The sequence below is a fragment of the Ursus maritimus genome, unplaced genomic scaffold, assembly GCF_017311325.1.
Source record: "Ursus maritimus isolate PB19 unplaced genomic scaffold, ASM1731132v1 scaffold_2, whole genome shotgun sequence".
In the NCBI taxonomy this organism is placed as follows: Eukaryota; Metazoa; Chordata; class Mammalia; order Carnivora; family Ursidae; genus Ursus; species Ursus maritimus.
This window is the reverse complement of record NW_024424452.1, coordinates 71448805-71470414: the sequence shown is the minus strand read 5'-3', so window position 1 is coordinate 71470414 and position 21610 is coordinate 71448805. Positions and strand designations below refer to the sequence as shown.

General features: G+C 57.5%; 1 protein-coding gene across 2 annotated transcripts in view; it reads right to left on the bottom strand.

Annotated features, from left to right (window-relative positions):
• The window catches only part of SUSD4 (sushi domain containing 4), a 90649-nt gene that overhangs the window by 40265 nt on the left and 28774 nt on the right, over nt 1-21610 (bottom strand). For both annotated transcript variants that reach the window (XM_040636149.1, XM_040636148.1), the window contains exon 2: nt 17-229. In XM_040636149.1, coding sequence (XP_040492083.1) covers nt 17-229 — 213 coding nt within the window. The remainder of the gene's footprint in view (nt 1-16; nt 230-21610) is intronic.

Sequence of the window (21610 nt, the reverse complement as noted above, 5' to 3'; positions counted from 1 at the left end):
GGGGCGGGCACTTTACCTTCTTGCGCACAGAAGGGCTTATCACTGGGGATCCAGCCGAGGGTTCCATTAAGATGTCTCACACACAGTCTCTTTGTAGGGCCCTTGAGCGTGAACCCGTCTTGACAGTGAAACTGGGTGACAGAGCTTTCAAGGAAACCCCCTCCGCCGGGCGTCCTGAAGCCGTTGTCGGGGACGCCTGGGTCAGCGCACACCTGAAGGTCATCGAACCCTATATCGACAGAGAGGAGAGAAGGTGCCTCTGAGTACGCTCTTCTGAGACGGGGACTCCCTGCATCGGGAAGCCACTCCAGCGGGACCAGAGCGTGCGCGTTCTGGCGGGCGCCACACCCGGGTTCTTGCTTAGAACACACCCGTTTGTGTCCTCTGTCCCACGGCCAAGTCAACCAGCCAAGACGGCGGCTCTGGGAGGGGGAGAGGAGAAGGGAGCCACATGGGGAACCAAACGGTGAGGGCTGGTACATGTGCGTGTGCGAGATGCTGCAGGGGATGAGGCGGGAGGGTCAGGGAGGAGGAGGCGGATTCTGAGCCCCCCCACAGGACAGACTGATGACATTCCAGGGACAGAACTAGGGCTGCAGGGCAGGCAGGGCTGGTGTTCTAACAGGACGGGCCTGAGCAGCGAACGCCCTTCTCCTCCCCAACCCTCACCCCTGCCCCACCTGCCTGGCCTTATCCAGGCTCCCAGAGGGTCTGGGTACCTTCCTAACCCCCCCGCCCCAACCACCCCATCTGTGTCCTGACAAGAGCACAGCCGCCACTGGTGCTGAGCTGGGAGCCCTCCGAGGACAAGCCACCTGTTCATCTTTGTGTCCCACACGTCCCAGGAAGGAACGAGGTCCCACGCAATCCGACGTCTCCCTGCGTCGCCCCGCACACGTCCCAAGAGGAACGAGGTCCCACGCAATCCGACGTCCCCCTGCGTCGCCCCCGCACACGTCCCAGGAAGGAACGAGGTCCCACGCAATCCGACGTCACCCTGCGTCACCCCCGCACACGTCCCAGGAAGGAACAAATGAACAGCATCGGCAAAGGGTGACCCTCAAAAGCTGGACGACATGGAGGCAGCGCGGAGCCCTGGAGCAGGGCAGGCATCGTGGAGGTCCCAGATGACCCCAAGGGGAGGGGGAATCAACACCTGCTGGGGAGGGGGAGGACAGGAACGTGCCGGCTTCACATCTTCATTTCGCAGGGGAGCAGAGTGTCAGGTGCCCCCTCCGTGGGGTAACGCCGGCCCTCACGGGCTGGCAGCGTCGGGTGGCAGGGGACAGCTGAGGCCCCCGGGGAGCAGAGAGCAGCCAGCCAGAGGGAGGACGAGCCTGCGGGGACGGTTGGGGCACGGCGGTGGGGCACGGCAGAGCTCAATCCAGCGAAGGGGCCGCTCTGCCAGGCTGCGTGCGGCTGGTCTAGGGAGGCCCCGGGGAAGAAGGCAGGGGGAGCTGGAGGCGGACCCTGCCTCTGACCGCTGCGTGTGGGCCCAGGGTTTGGACTTGATGCGGGCAGTGGGGAGGTGGGGCGGAACAGAGCTTTTTGCGCTGTTTCGGTTTTTTTAGGTGCAGCAGACACACGCTGTGATGCTAGCATGAGGCGCACAGCACGGGGCGGCGACAAGTGTGGGCCTTACGCTGCGGTCACGCAGGTGTGGCTGCCGTCTGTCAGCACACTTCACTGTGACAACACCACTGCCTGGGTTCCCCGCGCCGTGCCCTTCCTCCCGGGACTTACTCATCCCATTCCTGGAGCCTGCACCTCCCTCTCCCCTCCACCCGTCCCTCCCCGCCCTCCCCTCTGCAACCACCAGCCTGTCCTCTGTATTCAGGGCTCTGTTTCTGCTCTTGTGTTTCAGATTCCACATTTGAGTGAAATCGTATGATATTTGTCCTTCTCTGACTTATTTCAGTTACCGTAATACGCTTTAGGTCCATTGTTACAAATGGCAAGATTTCATCCTTTTCCTGAATGAGTGATGTTCCAGTGTCACACACCACGTCCTCTCCATCCGTTCATCCGTTCGTGGACGCTCCGGTTGCTCCCGTACCTCGGCTGCTGTAGGTTCTGCTGCTGTGAACGTCTGGATGCATGTATCTCTTTGAATTAGTGTTGGCATTTGCTTCGGGTAAATACCCAGTACAACTGCTGGCTCGTAGGGTAGCTGTTTTTAATTTTTTGAGGAGCCTCCACACTGTTTCCAGAATGGCTGCACCAGCTCGCATTCCCACAAACTGTGCACAAACGTTCCTTTCTCCGCATCCTCACCAACATCTGTCGTTTCCCGACTTGTTCATTTTAGCCATTCTGATAGGTGTGAGGGGTATCTCATCGTGGTTTTGATTGCGTTTCCCTGATGCCGAGTGATGTGGAGCATTTTTTCATGTGTCTTTTGGCCATTTGTGTGTCTTCTTTGGAGAAAAGTGTCTGTTCATGTCTTCTGCCCCTTTCTTGAGTGGATTCTTCGTTTTTTGGGTGTGGTGTGAGTTCTTCTTATACTTTGGATATTAACCCCAGGGACTGAGAGCTTGAACAAAGCCACGACTGGGAGCAGACCGGTGTCTCTGAGCCACTTCTCACCCAGGCAGAGGATGGACCTGCACAGACCAGGCAGGAGGCAGGAAGACCGTCAGAAACGCTTCCCAGGCACCAGCGACACCAGGATCCGGAGGACGGTTTGTGAAAGGCAGACCCACGGACCCAGGAGCTCTCTGGGTGGGTGGGAAAGGGCTGTCCTCCTGGAAAGCTCGCCAAATGGCTCTGAGCAGCCAGTCCGGCTCCTGAGAGGGCCAGCCACTGAGGTCTGTGGAGTCCCAAGGTTCCTGCTGCAGTCCCGGAGGGAAACGAGGGGCCAGACGAGGACGGAGCACTGGAACAGAGACGCTGCAGGAGATTCTAAGGACACGGATGCGCAAATTCAGGGACCGAAGCGACGGCAGCAGCGGGGGAGGGGAATGAGTTAAGAGAGGCATCAAGGAGGGCTGCCGGTTCCGGCGCTGAGCCTGCATGCAGAGGGAGGGGACGTGGTGAAGAGCGGCCTGGGGACCCGCGGCCTGTGCGGATGGGGGCAGGTGGCAGTGAGTCTGAGTCCTCGGAACACCCGGCCCAGGTGGGGATGAAGCGGGGGAGCCGCAGGTGCACAGGCAGCAGCTGAAGGCACCCTGGGCGGCCTCCCAGGAACACACACGGGACAGGACGACACGTGCTCAGACAGAGGCAGCCACCAAGGGCATGAGAACACAGGACGGCCTGAGCAAGGCCGCAGAAGCAAGGGAGGGTGTCTCAGCCCCCAGGCAGGCGTAAGGTGCGGCGCTGGCTGGGGCGGGAGCGGCCGTCTGTGGGAGGGGGAGGCCGCAGCAAGCCCGCGCTGCCCGGCACCGGGCTTAGTGGGGACAGATCACAGGGCACAAGCCACCCCGCGTTAGGGCCAAGGGAGGGGCTTTCCCGTTACCATATTAAAATCTGAGGATGCAAGAGGCCTGAACCTGTGTCCCCACAGCAGGGAGAAAGACAGAAGGCAGGGTGTGTGGGTGGGGAGGGGCCCCAGCCCCACAGGACCGGCTCGCCTCCCACTGAGGCAGGAAGTGGTTTCTCAGAACCCCTGAGGAGGGAAGGGTGGTCCCCATGACGTGTCCACCCTGCGGGACAAGCTCAGGGGTACCTCCCCAGGAGCCATCCCTCCCCCTGCACAGTCTCCCTTCCCATCAAGGACCTGCGCCAGCGCTCCCAGAGCACCCCTCACCCTGGCCGCATGTGCTCTGCCTCCGAGCTTCCCCACCGGGCTGTGAATTCCGGGGCTGCAGGGATCACGTCTTATTCTTCACTTCCCAGCACCCAGCGTGTTGTGTAGGGAGTGGGCGTGCCACACGTGCTGCTAATGAAGGACAGAGGGAGGGAGAGAGGGAGGGAGAGAGATGGAGGGAGGGATGGAGGAAGGGAGAAAGAGAGGGAGGGAGAGAGGATGATGGAGGATGCATGGATGGATGGTGGAGGATGAATGATGGGGGACAACGGAGGATAGATGGAGAATGGTGGAGGCTGGATAATGGCTGGATGGAGGGTGAAGGATAGTTGGGTAGACGGAGGATGGACGTTATGATGGACAGAGGATGGCTGGTGGATGGGTGGATGGATAGACAGCAGAATGGAAGACAGGAGGATAATAGAGAATCGGTGGGTGGATGGGTGGATAGATGGATTCCACAGATGAGGGAGGCACGATGTGCCCTCCCTGAGCACAGACAGGGTCTCTCCTACACCTTCTCATCCTCCTCCCTTCTCCCAACCTGAGTGGACTGAGTTCGTTAATTTTTTTTACAACCTTCTTCCCATCCACACGTGCACACACACACCCCCCTCCGCAGCGTAGGGCCAGAGGTGGGTCTCGGTTAGGGTCTCTCTGGGCAGTCACACCCACCAAAAAATGAGCCACGCTGAACACCAATCATAGGCACAAACCCTCAGCTTGTCACACCACCTGCCCCGGGCAGAAAGCCGTCCTGAGAGACAGATAACCCAGGTGAGAGCTGAGCCTCCGAGAGACCCAGCCCCGGATCCATCAGAAGAATGACGCCCACTCTCACAGTAAATGGAAAAGCTATGTTCTGAGGACAGAAGAATTTCCTCAGGGACCCAGCTCTGTGCTCTCCTTACTTATTCCTTCCCTGTCCCTGTCCTCGGCCTCCGAGGGACGGGAACCTACCCTCCTGGGCTCCAAATTCTACTTCACAATCCAGCAGCCAGCACTCAGGGAGGAGAACAGTTCACAGGATGATTTCCAATGTTTCTTTTGGAGGAAGTGGAAGGAAAACGGAACAGCCCATTAATAAGTCCTGGGAGGGGGTACCCCCTAACAGTTCCTCCTAAATTCAATCCAGAACACAGCATGCGTGTACAAGAGACATTTTACATGTCAACTCGACTGGGCCCCGGGCACCCAGACATTTGGTCCCCCAATATTCTGGGTGCGTCTGCAGGGTGCTTCCGGATGAGATCACCATTGCAGTCAGTAGACTGAGTAAAGCAGACTGCCCTCCCTGATGTGGGTGGGCCTCACCTAATCTGTTGACGGCCAGAATAGAACAAAAGGTTGAGTAGGAAAGATTCCTTTCTCTCTGCCACATCCTCGCATCCTTGAGCTGGCACATCCGTCTCGTCCTGCCTTCAGACTCGGACTCGGGCTGGAGCGCACACTAGCGGCCCTCCTGGCCTTGAGCTTGCCAAGCGGGTCCTGGACTTCCCAGCCTATATACCTGTGTCAGCCAGGTCCTCGGTGTGTGTGGAAGAGAGAGCTCTCCTCTCGGCCCTGGGTTCTCCGGAAAACCCAGGTGCACGCAGTCTTCCTAAAGCTATTCCGGCACTTTAAAGATGTGAATGACGTGGATGCCAGCCGTCCCCACACCCCAGGGGACGCTATTTCTCTCTGGATCCGAGTCCAGGGAAGCGGCCTGCTGGGTGGGGGCAGCACCTGGGGTCTGGGGTCTGCACAGCCCGGCCCGGTCCCAGCCTGTGACGCCCTCCTAGGCCCCCCGTCTCCTCCCCCCTGACAGACTCTCCTGCCCGGCGTCGGTGCCCCCAGGAGAAGTCAGGGGTAGGACTGTAATTTGTACTCGGCTTCTGAGTGGAAAGCTAGATCTCCTCTTGCCCTTTCCTTCCGAATGAAAGCAGGGGTAGCGACAGGAACGCAGGGTCTTCACCCCCCAGAGAAAGGCATCAAAACCTCAGGCTCATTATGAGGGCTTGAGCCCTCCAGTCTAGGGACTTTGGAGTCTGTTGAAACCCACCAGACCGTTTCACTGCGAGCAATACAAGAAGTCTCTGCAAAGCATCATAAAAATGACAGTGGTGTGAAAGGCAATCTTTTGGCTCATTATAACTGAAAAGTCATATTCGAGAAAGGAAGACTGCATCAAATGTAGCCAAATCAATTTAGAACTCGGGTTTCCATTTCTCTGTAAACTGCTGGGTGAGTCTTTGGAGGAAGAAACAGAATAGAGACACGAAAATTGATTTTTTATGCATTTACTTAGGGAGAGAGTCCTGGGGTGGGTGAAGGAGGGGCATCCTTGCCAAGGCTGAAACACACATCTGCACATCTGAGCCAGAATCCAGAGCCTCCCGCCCCCCACACTCACTGTCCGTCTCACAGGGGCCATGGGACCACCGACAGGGCCGGGTCGGAGCCCTGGCTCCCTGGGGGGAACCGGGCTGGAGGGGATTGGGCTGGTCACCAGGGTGAGTGGCAGAACCGGGGCCACACGTGGCCTCGGGCTCACGGCCACTCCCACTGCTGCCCCAGAGGGCCTTTCATGGGGGTTGGGGGGCTCACACCTTCACGACTTTGCAAACCCTTCAAGGGAAAGGACATTTGTCAATGGTTTGGGGTTTCCATACCTGTTCAGACAGGACTGAGCAAACAGCCATGGGGAAGGGTTCATCACCGCGCAGGAAACAACCCTCGTGGTCCCCCCACCCTGATACCTCCTGGCGCACGGTCTCGGTGAGATGGGGCTGGGGAACCTTTCGTGTCACCGACACATGCTGACTCAGGGCACCCGACCCCGGGGCCCCCACTGACCACAGTATGGCGTAGATGACACGGGTGGTGAGAGCCTCGGGAGAGGCCGCAGCCCGGGCCCAGGGAGCAGCTCCTGAGACAGCAGCAGCCGGGCACAGTGCAGGACTCGGGCTCTCAGCGGCCCCGAGTAAAGGCAGGGAGGCGCAGTGACCCCACGTGAACCTGAGGCGTCCCTCCTGGCAACACGACGGCTCTCCTCTGGCGGATCTGAACACGCCAGCTTCCCCGACACGAAATCTGCTTTTTCTCATCACCAGCGAGGGGGACAAAGTCCCTGTGAGACCACCTAACCAAGGAGACGTCGTGGTGCCTCTGTGAGCCTCTCTACCGGGAGGGAACCCTTCCTTCTGGCATGTCAGGGAAGGAGCTTCGGAACGCCTTTCCTATGTTTAAGGACCCTAAGTTTAGGCACCCGGCTTGTTGAGTTATAAGCACCAACAAAAAGCCGCCGGGCAGGTCCTGAGGGCCTGGGGCCAGGGTCCCCTCTGACCCCCTCTGCACTGCCCTGGCTGCCACCTCAGTTTCCCCACCGCCGCAAAAAAACCTCCTGCTCCCTGAACAGCCTCAGCCGATTAGTCCAATGAACACGTGTACCGATAGCCCGTCTTATTCCAGAAACCAGGTGAGCTGGTGGCGCGTCTGTAACAAGGCATCAGCAATGACAAGACCCAGAGAAACAACGGAGAAAATGACATCAGGCAAACCTTATCCAGCAAATAAATCAACCCTCAACACCAATATTCTCACACGCAATGCCCCACGCTGATGGTGGTCGGGGACACAGAACCACGAGCTTGCCAGAAGTTTCCAGCCACCTCACAGCCAACCAAACATGACCTACACGTTCTGGAGGCCCGTCTGGGCAAGGTCAGGCTTGAACACTCAGAGGACCCCCCCCCCCCCGATGACAGACATCTTCCATGGAGTGCTGGAGGGACTGAGCAAGGTGACCCCAGGCTGCCGTGGACCGAGGAGCTGAGTCCATCCCGGGCCCACCACCTTTCCAGGAGAAGCCAGGGCGGGCCACAGAAGACCCTCGCTGGAGTCAGAATGCACGAGAAACAGCAAATTACCAATTTAACGCTGTTACAATTACAATTAAAATCAAGGGGAAAATGGAATTTGCTTTATAAAAATTCACTTATAACCTGTATTTCCATAACAAGATTGTTATTAAGTGGTTCTTGACCTTCTCTGCTCCAGTCTAAATAATTTCCATGTTTGGCGAAATTTCAGCTTTTTGTTTTTGAAAGGAAAAGGGAAGGAGGAGAGGAGGGGATTATTATAATCTATTTATACACTCCACGGGTCAACACGCAGTGCCAGGCACTGGGGGAAAGCTGCCAACAGGCATTCACTCAAAAACCACGTGAGCCCGGACCCCCGAAAAGCGAGCTCCCATCGAGGACCATCAGGAGTTTATGACTTGCAAGGGCGTGGCCTTACAGCAAGTCACGAAATCAATGTTAAGGGTCACAATGGGCACTTTTTGGAAGCGAAATAAAAAGGCAAAGTCAGAGTGCATCCCACACTGTAAGGGGGAGAACTGTTTCGTGTGGTTTCGTGGCTGTTAGCCCGCAGTGGGAAATAGATTGGTTTCCGCGGTTCACGGGCAAAAAGGTTCAAAAGACACCACTTTAAGTACACTCTACCCTGTCGTTCTATTTGAAAACATAAATTTACTTCAAATAATGTGGATGCTCCAGGTTGTGGAGGGAGGCTGTGTGCTTTGCTTCCTGACTTGGCCATTTTTCTAGCTGTGTGGTCTTGGGTAAGTCACTTCCCCTCTGTCTCAGCCGTCTTTGTCTATGAAAGAGGCTCTGTAAGAATAAGCACCTGCTTCTAGGGCTACTGAGAAATGTACGTAACGCAATGACTGGCACGTGGCACGCTCACAACAAATGCAGGTAAGCTGTTATGTCATGAATATTCAGCCAGTTCCCTCAAGAACAAAATCACATGGCTTCATAAAGAAGCAACCGCCTGATTACCTAGAACCACCTTCATTTCCAAAAACGTCCGGGCTCTTTTCCTAACTTACGCTACAGCTGTCTCTGCACATGGCTGTTGAATGTAAGAATGGCAGCAAATACTTCTAGAATCCCGCCCCTGGCAAACGGTCGCGTGTCACACAAAGCTCCGGAGTCTGCCTTCTGTATCGGGAGCCAGGCTTGGAGGGGACGGCGGTGGGCAGCGCGAGGCCGTGGGCGCTCTGCCACGGAGCAAGCAGGGAGGCTCCCCGTCCCTGGGCGCAAGGATGGGCACGCTCCTGGGGACCAGCGGGTCAGACCAAAACCAAACAGAAAACACGCAGAAAGCGCTTGAGCCAAAGAACAGGTTCAAGACAAATTTTCCAATAAGATACAAGATCAAAAATGCAACAAGGAAACGCGAGTCTTCTAAGTTAATTTTGCCTGTGAATTTGGTGTTCCGTCATGCCACAGTTCAGCACAGCATCCCTTTACATATTTCAGAGACATCTGGAAAAAAAGGGACGCTGATCACTGTTACTGTTTATTAGGCTGAACGGACTTCTCCCTGCAAAGGCAGGATCCCCTGGGGAACGCAGCCAAGACACCAGGAAGCGATACCCGGCGAGTTCCCGCGGAGCCACTTCTGTGTCCCCGCAGCACGGCGCACTGTATCACGGAAGATACACACCCGCCACACACCGCACACGCTTGCCTGGGGACACGGCGCCTGCCAGGCCACAGCCCGCGCCCGGCGCCCAGCAGGAAGGGGACTCTCCCCTGGAAACGGCGAGAACGCTTCCGTGTTTCAAGAAGTATCCCGAGATGAATACAAAGTCGGCAGCGTCTGAGTGAGAGAATGCAGCAGAAGTAAATCTTCATAGCACGATTTAGACTTGATTAAAACGCAGAAAGACCGCAGATGTGGAAGTCGTCGCGCTCCCCATTTGATGCCAAAACTGATATTTCCCCCTCTTGATTTAATTCGCTTTGATTACCCAATTATTCCAAAATCCTTTCACTCGGTTTCAGCGCCTATAAAACTGATAACGGCGCTAACTCATAACGTGGGTTCCACTCCAGCCTCCGCACTGCTCCGTAAACGCGTGCCCGACGTGACAGAATTACCCCAGCCCGCGATACTACAATGCGGGGGAGAATAAGCCTTTCCACGCTTGAAATAAAGCAGCACAGAGCACCATCCGACAGAGCAATCGAGGGTCTCTTATCAACAGGAGATGGGGCACGGACACCTCGTGGTTGACGTAAACTTCGGGACTATTAGTTGACGACATCCGACGAAGATGTGGATAAATTACAAAACTGTAATTACAAATGGGGCTCCGTTCTAAAGCAGGTCCTTAGCAAATATAACGAGGCTGCCGGCTAGCCAGCTGTGACCCTGAAAGGTCGCTCAGTCTTCTCACTAGATGAAGGGGCTGGGGGACCTCTCAGAGCCCTTCCACTCTTACATTTCAGGATTTCTAGTCTGTTTCTGATGAAAACTGCTAACGACCTCCGAAGGCACAAACCCTCAGACTGACCTAGCCTGGGAGACAACTCGCAGTGTAAAAAAGAAAAAACTTCCAGAACACATTCGGAAAGGACCTGTGACTGCACACACAATGTGTATCACCGTCTCCTTTACAAGCTTATCTAAGTCAAGTGCGATCTTTATAAAAATATTTTAAGGGGCGCCTGGGCGGCTCAGCCGGTCAAGCGTCTGTCTTCGGCTCAGACCATGATCCCAGGGTCCTGGGATCGAGTCCTGCCTCGGGCTCCCTTGCTTAGCGGGGAGTCTGCTTCTCCCTCTGCCTGCCGCTCCCCCTGCCTGTGCTCTCCCTCTGTTTGGCAAGCAAATAAAATCTTTAAAAAAATATTTTGAAAATTACAAAATAATACACACATATGTATCAGCTGAAGCTTTTCAGCCACACAGAAGTTACAGAAATGTTCTCGCTAGAAGGAATCTTAAAATAAATCCTAAAATAATTTCCCTCATTTTATAGCTGAGAAATTTGAAACCAAAAAGTTTAACTAACTGCACAGGCTCACACGGCTCTGAATGAGGGGGGCCCGGAGCCCCAGACCCGGCCTGTACCTGCTCGGGGAGGCCATGGCCCGGCGTCCCCGCCCAGGGCACCCTGACAACACACCCGTTCCTCCAACCGCTGCCAAAACTGACCTCCAGCAACACACATGGGGGTCAGGGCATTAAATAGGAAGGATTTCATCTGAGTTAGGATGACAACACGAGTTCGTTCCAACAGACTTGCGGAGTCTGCCGCTCTGTCGTTCTTTTCAGACTAGAAGACGCACGAACATTACCCTCTGATGCTCTACTCCCTCCACCAGCCGCCTCCGAGCACAGAGCGCGAGGCCTTAAACGGCTTCCTGCCACAGGTCAACAGGGCTGCAAGGTAAACCGAAAACAAGGAGGTCGCACGGTACACACGTGCCCTCACGGTCTCATGGGTCCCTGCACGCCCTGCGTGTGGACTGCCTCCTTCCCTGAGCACCTTGCCCTGCGCTGTCCACCTGCTCACCACCAGCTGCCTTCGTCCCTGGAGCAGCAGGGAGCTGGGCCACGCGAGGGCCAGGGAAGCAGGCCTGACGTCGTGCTCGGCTTTGGGGGATGCACCCTGCACCCTCCAGGAGGCGCCAGGCCTGAGACCCGGGCTGGAGAACTTGCCGCACAGCCTGGGAGGCGACACGGCAGCCGCCAAGGACGGATGACCCAGCGCTCTCCCTGCTGGCCCCACAGGAGCCCTGGGTCACTGTCTGACCCAAGGACCGTGGAAGGACCGGGGGAAGGAGCATCTCAGATCCCCCAGGACAGGCGCACGCACACAGCCAGGCAGCTCCAAGGATGTCATGTTTAATTTAGAAAAATGCAGAACTCTGCCACTTCTTGGCCCTCGGACTCCCCACGGAGCCTCATCCCCGGTAGCTATGTCTGGCGGGAGCAGGGGGGCGTGAGCCTCGCAGCAGCTACTCCAGAACACGCCAGGCCCGGGCGAAAGGCGTCCCCGAGCACAAGACGTATCCATCCAGGGACCAGTCTTTTTGTCTGAGCAAACAGATCTTTGACTGTTCACAAAACACAGGGAATCTGGTTTCCCCACGTGACCTTGCACATCGGCACCACCAGTGTCGGACTGCCGAGTTCTAACCCCGTCCACCCATGAGCTCCAGCACCGGGGGTGCCTGGCACAGAGGGGCGGGCCTCCCTGGGGGCCCAGCGGTGGGGAGACGGCAAGCAACCTTCTCGGGGACAGGCAGGAAAAAGCTGTGTTCTACCTCACGAGTCCCGAGGTCCTGCAAGGCCACCCCTCTCTGCGGGCCATGCAGGCCCCGGGACGGTGCCGTTCTGCAAACCGGGAGGGCAGCTTGTCAGAGCAGACCCCTGCGGCCCCAAGCTGCGACTGTTCCCTCAGTACGGCCGGCCGCGGCGCTCTGGCCTCGGCAAGCCTGTGTGCTCCCCCTCATTCTCCTCCTGGGGCCCCTCACACAAGTCCACACGGCACCTGACTTGCAAGCCTGTCGGTCACGCGGCACTTCCTCAGGAGCCCCTGCAGCGCAGGCGCCCGAACCACCGTCATTGCTACTGATCCGCTCACACCGCACAAGGTTCTGAAGATTTCCTGATCCGTAAACGTGGGTGATTACGGGACAATTCCCCACACAATTTAAAAAACAAAACACAAAATAGCATATGCATCATGGTCCTTGTTTTTAATATACAAATAGCATGGGGCGCTTGGGTGGCTCAGTCGTTAAGCGTCTGCCTTCAGCTCAGGGCGTGATCCCAGGGTCCTGGGATCAAGGCCCGTATCGGGCTCCCTGCTCAGCAGGAAGCCTGCTTCCCCCTCTCCCACTCGCCCTGCTTGTGTTCCCTCTCTCATTGTGTCTCCCCCTGTCAAATAAATAAAATCTTTAATATATATATATGTGTATATATATATATATACACAATTGCACGCACGTGCATACAAGAGAAAGAAGATGCCCAAATATGACCTGCGTTGTTTGGGGTTCAGGATTGATGGGGGACTTCTACAGCCTTCTTTATGCATTTCTGCATTTTCCAAGTTCTGTGTGATGAACGTCAATGATCAAGAGGCCCACGTTATTGTTTTAACGAACCCTGGTGACGAGGGAGTGTCAGCCTGGGGCAGGTGAGAGACGGCCCACGGGGCTCTCCGCAGACTCGCCGTTTCAGAGATGAGCAGAAGGAAACAAGCTCTCCCAGGGCAGCGTGAGCCGAGGACCGGCTCTGTGTTGCTGGGTATTAAATCCACAGAGGCTCCTGCCAACCACATAACACCCCTTTAGCGGGATCCCTAAATCACCTCCCTGCCGGAGGAGAGGCGCTGACTCCGAGCACCCCGGCCCTGCGGGTCCATGGGGAGTGTCCCCTGGGTGCCGGTACCGCGATGCTGTGGGTGTGGTCGGCAGCTCGCCTCCCAGGACGGGGGCCCGCACGCTGAAAACGGATGGGGCGCAGGCGGGGCCGGCACCCCGAGACCAGGAGAGCAAAACAGATGGAGGCCGGGGATAAAACCACCGCCTGGCCAGCATCGACAATGAACCGTTATGTACTATTCGGAATTACTCCATTTCTGAAGCTGTATTATAACTAAGCTGTCAGTGGAGTGAGCTGGGGAAGAAAGGAGACGGATCGGAAACGGTCTGACGAAATACCGCCCGTTCCCAAAACAAACATCCTTCTCTCTGATCTCGGCTAAACACTACCTTGGAGGATGAAGGGAAACGCTACACAGGATGTAGGGTGTTCTCTGCTCAGCCTGGGGCTGCGAATGAGCAGCTTTGCTTTCAAAAAAAAATCATAGTGGGGTGGCACAGTGGTTAAGCGTCTGCCTTCGGCTCAGGGCGTGATCCCGGCGTTATGGGATCAAGCCCCACATCAGGCTCTTCTGCTGTGAGCCTGCTTCTTCCTCTCCCACTCCCCCTGCTTGTGTTCCCTCTCTCGCTGGCTGTCTCTATCTCTGTAGAATAAATAAATAAAATCTTTAAAAAAAAAAAAAATCATAGTCACTGAAGGGCATCGAAAGATACCCCGTTCATCACAGACTTCCGCCCTCACCCACGGCGTGAAATGCCACCTTACGGGGTTACCGCAGGAACAGCGGGGGGCTATGCGAGTGGGAATACATTAATTTTAGATGAACACAAACAAAAAAAACGCAAGCAGGTATTTGTTGACTCAGAAACAGGCTCAGGGTGTTTTTGTTATTATTTTTCTTGCACAATTTCAGAAGATCCCCAAACCTCTGTAACATAGAAGCAAAGGAGGCTTTCCTTCTCTAGTGCCAAGACGCAGCCCGTAGCCTCGTCACTGGCCAGAATCCAGCACAAAGTGGGGGGATCTGCGCGGAGGACGCGGGTGAGCCTCCTCTGTCCTCGTTAAAAGAGCAGCATTCAGGGTCTGGGGTTTAGCGGCCGGCTGACCTTCCCCCCGCTCACATCACCTGCTCATTCATCTCCTTGCGAGGACCGCAGAGAGGAGCTGCCGGTGGTGCCCCCACCGCGACGGTGTTAATAATTAGAGCCAATGGCTGAGCGGGGAGCCCGTGCTGCAGCCGCACGGCTAACAGTTCGGTTCATGGACACAGGTGCTCAGAATATTCCGGCCAACCTGAAATCACTGCAGGGCTCTGCTTACACTGCAGGGCCGGGATCCTGCGGCTCCGACAGCCGTACCTTGAGCTGCCATGCAAATGAGGTCGTCGTAATTTCGAAGTGGGAGAGGAAGAAAATGAAGCAGCTGCTGTTTAATTTTTTATGGAGCCTACAATTTGTCTCATTAGCTGGCAAATAGGACAGGCTGGGCTCGAGAGTAGCTCTGGCCTCAACTCTGCACGAGAAAAAAAGGTGATCCGTGTGGAATCACTCACTGGGCTTGGGGGCGGGTGTACCCAGCGGCAGCTAGCCCACTCCAGTGCCTCAGGGACACGTGACCGTCAGCAAATTACAGAAGCTTCCAGAGCCTTGTTACCTCATCTAAAAAAGAGGGATCTGGAATTACCTTGTCCATCTCAAATCTGGGAGGGAAAGGGGGGCCTAGGGAAGCAAGGACTCCTAACTGCTCCAAAACTCTGAAAGGCTATTCAAGTATGTAATTTGAGCGGGACCTGAGTGGTAAGCTGAGGCCCAAGGGCAGAGGTGAGGCTAGGACCCTGGGCCCCTCCATCTTCCCGGGTCTGCCCCCGCGTGTCCCCTGTCCCACCAGCCAGGCAGCTGGAGAGAGGGGCGATGACCGTTTCCGGAGTCACTGCCACTCAGGAACACGCTGTGTTAGCCAGACGCAAGTGGCGGCAGCCGACGGGGGTCCAGGGCCGCGCAGGGCCAGCCGGTGGGGGAGGGGGCACCAGCTGAGATGGGGGGCAAGCCGAGGCGGCAGCGGCGGCAGGACGGGGCGGGGGGCGAGCAGGAACCTGCCCGCTTTGTCGCCCACCCACCCCCAGAGGCAGCCTCCAGGTCCCTGGGATCCCCCGAGGGACGCGTCTCTTTCTTACCCGTGGTGGTCCTCAGACAGCGCCCACGAACAGGGTGACCCAGGATGGGGACAGGCCACGTCAGAAACACCAGCCATTGACCGGGGGTCGGGCTGTGAGCCACGCGAGGTCAGCCCGCTCTCGGGGGTGGAGCGGGAGCTGAAGACCCGGGAGGCAATCAGCGGTGCCGGCGGGGATGAGGCCGCAGCAGACGCAGGTGCGCTCCCCCGGGGCTGCACGCGGAGCACCTGGAGGCCCACGGGTGCTGAGGACATGCACCTGGTGTTTGGGACCCTCCCCGCCATCGCCCTGCGTGCAGTTTCTCACTGGCCTGTGTTTACAACCGACTGTAATCCAAGCACCGCTGTCCGAGCTCCGTGAGCCGCGGGAGCTACGGAGCCTGAGGCGCAGAGGGAGCTCCCAGCCTAGAGCCGACCCGTCGGGGCGCGTGAAGTGGGGCCTCGCCCTGGACTCGCGGGGGCCCTGCCACTCCGGAGGGTGTTGGCAGGACGGACAGACGGGCCCCCATGGCGGCAGGAGGACAGACAGGCGAGCTGGACCTGGTTTTCGACTACGAAACGTGGGGCGGAGCTGCGGGCCTATCACCTCTCAGCTCTGCGACCTCACACAGGTCACCAAACCCTTCATCTGCCCAAAACTCAGTCTCCACACGAGGGTCACACGCAGCCATGAGGACGGAGTGAAGCGTCCCCCCAGGGCCCGGGTGAGTATTCAGCAGACAGACAGCCGCTCCAAGCTGGGGAGAAACAGGCCACAGACAGCTCCATGTAGGGAAATGCTCCAGAACCTTCCGACAAGCCCTCCCCCCCCACGGGCCACATCAGGGTCCCCCTCAGACGGGACAGTGAGGCCCAGCCAGGGGCTCCGGGACGACCGCTCGTCTCATGTCTTCTATGTTAGGCTGATAAGTAAGACTCATTTGAAAGAAGTTTCTGCCATTGTGTTTTTAGGTGTGTCTTAGAAAACAAATCTGTGTTGCAGCGGCTCCTCAGGCCCTGTGGACCCACGAGGTCGGAGGGGCCGAGCCTGGGGAGGGAAAGGCTGCCGGCCAGAAGTCGTTCTGGATCTGAATGTGGGGCGGTGCAGCCCGGGCCCCTCCCCGCATGACCCCACCCGGGCCTTGAAACCTGGCACGGGGCTGGGCTTAGAGGGCAAGGGGGCGCCTCGGGGGCAGGCAGCCAGGGACCCGGGAGGCGGCCTGGCAGGCAGCACGCATACCGTAGGGACGAAGGCCTCCCAGCCACGCCTGAGTCGGGATGTGTCAGTCTCAATCTGGTTCTGGAAAGATTCCGCTCTGGAATCCCACTCAGTCCATCAGAAGGGCCTCAGGAAGCACGGGGGACACAGACACTGCCAACAGCTCCTTCCAGAAAGCACATGCTTACTGAGCTTCTAAAACTCAAGTATCTGCTTCTCACGAGGCCAAGGCCTGGTTGGCTGCGGCCGCCCTGAGGTTGCCCTGACTTCACGGGAATGCAAGACTTCTGAATGCAAGACTCCTAAGCCCGAGGGCCCCACCTCCTTCACCGGGTGAGGCACCAGCCCCCCCTCAGGACACCCTCTTCCTTCTCTGCCGGCTCGCAAGCAAGCCCCGAACACACACACGGAAAATTCACGACCAGCCACAGCAGCAGGAGCCCGGACGGTCCGGTGTCACAGGCGCTGGGAACGGCTGGCTTCTCCCAGCATCAATATTCTTTCCAGTGGAAGTGTCTTCTCGCTGAATTGTAATCCACAGTTCTTCATGTCGTTCAGTAAGGAGCTCCACACCCGACATTTCCAACTAGCAAAGCAACTGAGGGTGTGAACTCGCTCAGAGTGCTGGGAGGGGGCAGTGGGAGCACAGGAGCTCGAGGCGTGGCCAGCATTCAAATCCAGCTCGGTGCGAATCCAGCTCGGCCAATTCCCGGTGCCCGTGAGCCCTCTCCACCCCAAGGGTTCCTGGGACTCGATGAAAATGGGCTGGAATTCAGCCACTCTGTCAGGGCGGGATGTTTTTCTTTTTCTCTGAGGCTGTTCATGTTTTCCGAAGGAGGAGGAGGACCTCCACTGCCTCCCCTGGGGAGGGAAGAAAGCTGCCGTTCTTGCTGAGGTGGGAGAGCCATGGGGAAGGGTGTTGGTCTGGATTAATGCTTTCCCCCAAACCCCTACTTTGGGCCTGGTGCCTCTTTCCTGCTCTCTGCTGCACGTGGCACCCCCCGAATCTCTGGCCGGGGCATCCAGAGAGCAAAGGTTTGCTTCTGCCATAGGGGATGGCTCACCCTGAGGCCCCGGCCAGGAGAGCGCCTGGATCTAACTGTTCCTGCAGGCATTCCTGCCCCTCGCCTGCTCCAGTTTCTGCAGAACCTCCTGTGGCTCTGTGGCCCGGGACGGGTGCCCTCACCTTGCTCCTCGCGGCTCTGCAGACTCCTCAGTCCACCCCCCGCCTCTAAAAATTAGGGACCGTTTTTGTATTGTCACTTCTCCTGTTTTCTGTGTTGTTGGGGGTTTATGCTTTTTCTTATTCCTTAATTCTCATTTTAGTGGAGTTTGGGAAAGAGAAAAATCATCCGTGTGTTAAATCTGACGGGTTTAGCAGAAAGCCCTAATTTCATTGTAACTTCTTTCAGAATAATTTTTTTGTGTGTGGGTGATAGTACAAGATGCGTTCTGAGTGGTTTATAAGTGCAATCTCGCCGAATCCTCACGCTCGCGCTGGAAGGAGGTGCTGATACCACGGCGGACGGCTCTGCAGGTGCAAGCTGCCAGGGCTGGCGCGAGTGGCAGGTCTGGGTCCTCCCACAGCGACCCCCCGTCACCGAGGATCGCAGAATAACTCACGCGAGTGCCCACGATGTGTATTTGAAAGTCTCAGATCCAAATTACAGCCTTAAAAATGACTCACCTCTGGTTGAAACAGACAGACATTAAGAAACTGTGTGTTCAATGGGCCGGGAAGGCTGGCGTTAGGGAACACGGGCGCCTGGAAGTTGTTATAGATGCCAGCAGCGGAAAATACCCAATTTTTGCAAGAGCTCGCCGAGGTCATTTAATCCCGGTGGTGCTTGTTGGAATTCAGGTATGTGTCTGAATACAGATGTGTCATTTATACACATCCTGTAACATTTCCTGCAGGTCCATGTGTATGTCATCACGAATAAAACAGGCTGCGCTGAGGGAGCCCAGCCGTGCTCCCTAACAGCATCCTCCCCGTGTTTTATGAGCCACATCTTACGTGTTTTATGGCTGCGTGTAGCATCCCCGACATGGTCCCCTGATGGCTGCTTCACGTCATAACCGGCACCTGACCAGGAGCCGCACTCGGAGGCTGGAGAACAGGTGCCTCCGACCCCACGGCTCAGCCCCGTGTGCGGCTCAGGCCTCTGTGGCGGGTGGGCTGGGGTTTCACGAAGCAGGATGCGGGCACCCAGGAGGGGATGGGAGGGGACGGGAGGCGGATGGTAGAATGTCCCTTTGGGCTCACGGAGCGCTCTCCGGCTGCCTTGTCCGTGAGCAGCTGTCTCGTGACTTTACCATTGTCCTCAGTACAGCGCACACGTGTGCTTCAGTGTGTGCGGGGGTGATGCCTTGGGGAAGACGAGCAGGGCACGTGCCCTCCTGGCCGGGGCAGGGGCGTCTCGGGATCCTCGCCGGAGCCCTGTGGCGGGACCCGCCCCGCCGAGGAAGCACACACAGTGCTGTGAGCGGCGGCCCCGTGCAGTGCGAGTGAGTCAGGCAGGCTGTGCTGGAAGTGCTCAGCCCCAAGAAGCTCGTCTGCCTCGCGCCGAGGACAGCCAAGGGCTTCGGAGCGGCCAGCGTGGACGACCGCGACCGCCGGGCCAGATTTGCTTTTGCTCGGCCCCAACCACTGGGGACACAGGGTCGTCTGTTTTTGCAGCAAACAACGGAGCGTGGCTGGCACACAAGGCTGCCTTAGAATGCCAAGAATAAAGAAAAAGGCAAAAACTTGCATTTGGACCCCAGGGTGGTGGTTATGTGGGAAGGAGCAGGTCTCCCCGCGGTGCTGGGAAGCCCCCTGTGGGGTTCAGACCCGGATCTGGGTTGTTGCTGCTGCTTCCCGTCGGGTGGTGGCATTACTTGGCCCTCTGAGCGGCTGTGATTACCACTGTCATCCGAGAAGAGCACGACCCTGGTGTGGGTGTCAGAGCAGGTGGCCTGTGGGCAGGGCTGTTGGGGGGCTCGGTGGAGCGCCCTGGCCGGCAGTGGGTCCGTGGGACAGATGGCGTAGTTGGGGCACTTCCAGCAATGCCTGTGCCGTGGGGACCCCGGCCTGTGGGGACAGACGTGTTTAGGGAACAAGATCCCAGAACTGCCCTTCCGCGGCGTCCCTCGTTCTTTCCTGTCTGCCACGTAGCTGCCCCCCCAGGGACAGCCCTGTTTGGACGTGGGCGCCATCAGCCGGGGCGAGCACGTGGCGGGTGCTGTCGGCCAGCTCGGGCTCATCCCCTGCCCGCGAGCTCTGTGGCTCCTCTGGCTGCGGGCCGGCCTTGCAGGACGTGCGCGTCTGCTTCTCGTATTGCCGGTCAGGGAGTGAAAGGCGGTAACTGTGACACATGGCGTCATCGGCCGACGCTTCCTTAGCTGTCAGCGGACCGACTGTATTTTCCTTAGCGCGGACTTTATTTTCTCCTGGGTTGCTTTCTGAATGTCTTTGTTTAAACTTAAAATTTGATGAAAACAGGCAATGAGAGTCTTAGGAAGGAGTGCAGACACTTCAGGAGCTCTTGGAAGGCGTGTTAAGCAGGTGGGAGAGGGCAGGCCTGGGGAGCTTCCAGTCGGAAAATTTGCGGTTCCGAAACGTGAATGAGAACAGCGACCTGCGGCCTGGGCATCAGGCAGAGATCCAGCCCGTCAAGTTCGGGAACATCCATGGTTTTCCTGTGCTGCCAGGGAGCTTTTAATCTAGCGGTGCCAGCAGAGACACCTCACGACCTCTCGGCTGGGAGCGCGCTCGGGTCCAGCAGGTGCGATAATGAGGCGGGTATGGGTTGCTTTTCCAAAGAAAGAGAGTTGCAGTGGCTGCACAGAGGAGGAGTCCCTCTTCTCTGCTTTCCCTCCATCCATCCATCTGTCTATGCCCATCTGTCCCTCTGTCCACTAACCATCCGTCCATCATCTGTCCACTGGCCATTCATCCATCCATCCATGCCCATTCATCCATCTGTCCACCTGTCCATCGATCATCTGTCCACTGACCATCCACCAACCATCCATCCATCCACTGACCGGCCATCTGTCCATCAACTATGCGTCTACCCATCCATGCCTCTCTGTCCATCCATCCGTCTATCCACCAAGTCATCTTCTACTGGGCCCTTTCCAGCACAAAAGGCCTGAGGGGAGAACCTGGGGGGGCTAGAGGGTGGAGGACAGGGGCGGGCACAGTGCACGAGGCTGCAGAGCAGAGAAAGCGGGAAGGGGAGAGGTCAGGCGTCGCTGCCCCAGGAAAGGGTGATTTCACACAAAGGTGTTTCCGGTGTTTTGGAAAGAGACTATAAACCATTAAGTCAGAACAGATAACCCATGGTTATTCCTGTTCATTTCCTGAGACCAGGAGTGCTGGGGGTGGAGGCCACTGATAACCCCAAATTCGGTTTCCATATGTTCCAGCCCACCCCCAGTCATAAATAGAAAGCTGGACCTAACCCCCCCGCCCCTGTACCCACAGATAAGGCTCCGAGTGGAAGTGAAACTCGCCCCAGAGAGGACGGGAGTGCTGAGAGGAGCAGGTGTCCGTGGAGGGAGACCCGAGAGCCAGGGCAGGAGCTGGAGGTCACAGCTGAACTCAGTACCCAGCTCCCGCTTTCTTGGCACAATCCAGAGATTTGGAGACCCGGAGCACGGAGTGTCGTGCTCACAGTCATCAAACCGAAGTAAGAATCCACGGAGGACCGGAAGGGGCAGACATCTCCATGACCAAGACGTGCCACGTCTGACCGAACGGCAGAATCCTGGTGCAGCTGGAGGAGGCAGCAGGTTGACCAGCCAGGGCTGCAGGGCGGGCACCTGAGGTCCAGCTGCTGGCGCGAGCCTGGCGGCACGGGCTGTCGGGTTGGTGCCAGCGAGCCCTGCAGATGCGCCGGGAGCCAGGGCATGAGGGACTGGCAGGGACATGGGCCGAGGGTGGTGAGTGCCGGGACAGCCACATCATCGGGCCCCTTTCCTGCCAGCACCCTGACTGACGGCGGCGGGTGGCCAGGTGCAAACACACGCAGAGAGGTACACACGGGGCAGAGAGGAGTCCCTGGTGTGTCCCCCCAAGGAGGCAGGGACTGTTCAGGAACAGAAGGGGTGGATTCCCTCAGAGGGATTCACAGCTGTGCCCTGAGGACTGAGAGGCTAGCTCAGAAGGGCTGGTGGCCATCGTGGTCCTGGCTCTGCCACCTGCCCTGAGACCACGCAAGAGGCACGTAACATCAGAGCCCAATGCCTTATCCATACAGCGCAGGACACGAGGGGCGTAGGAAGGACTGAGTGCGACGCTGTGCCCGAGAGTGCTTGTAAAATCCTGGAGTCGG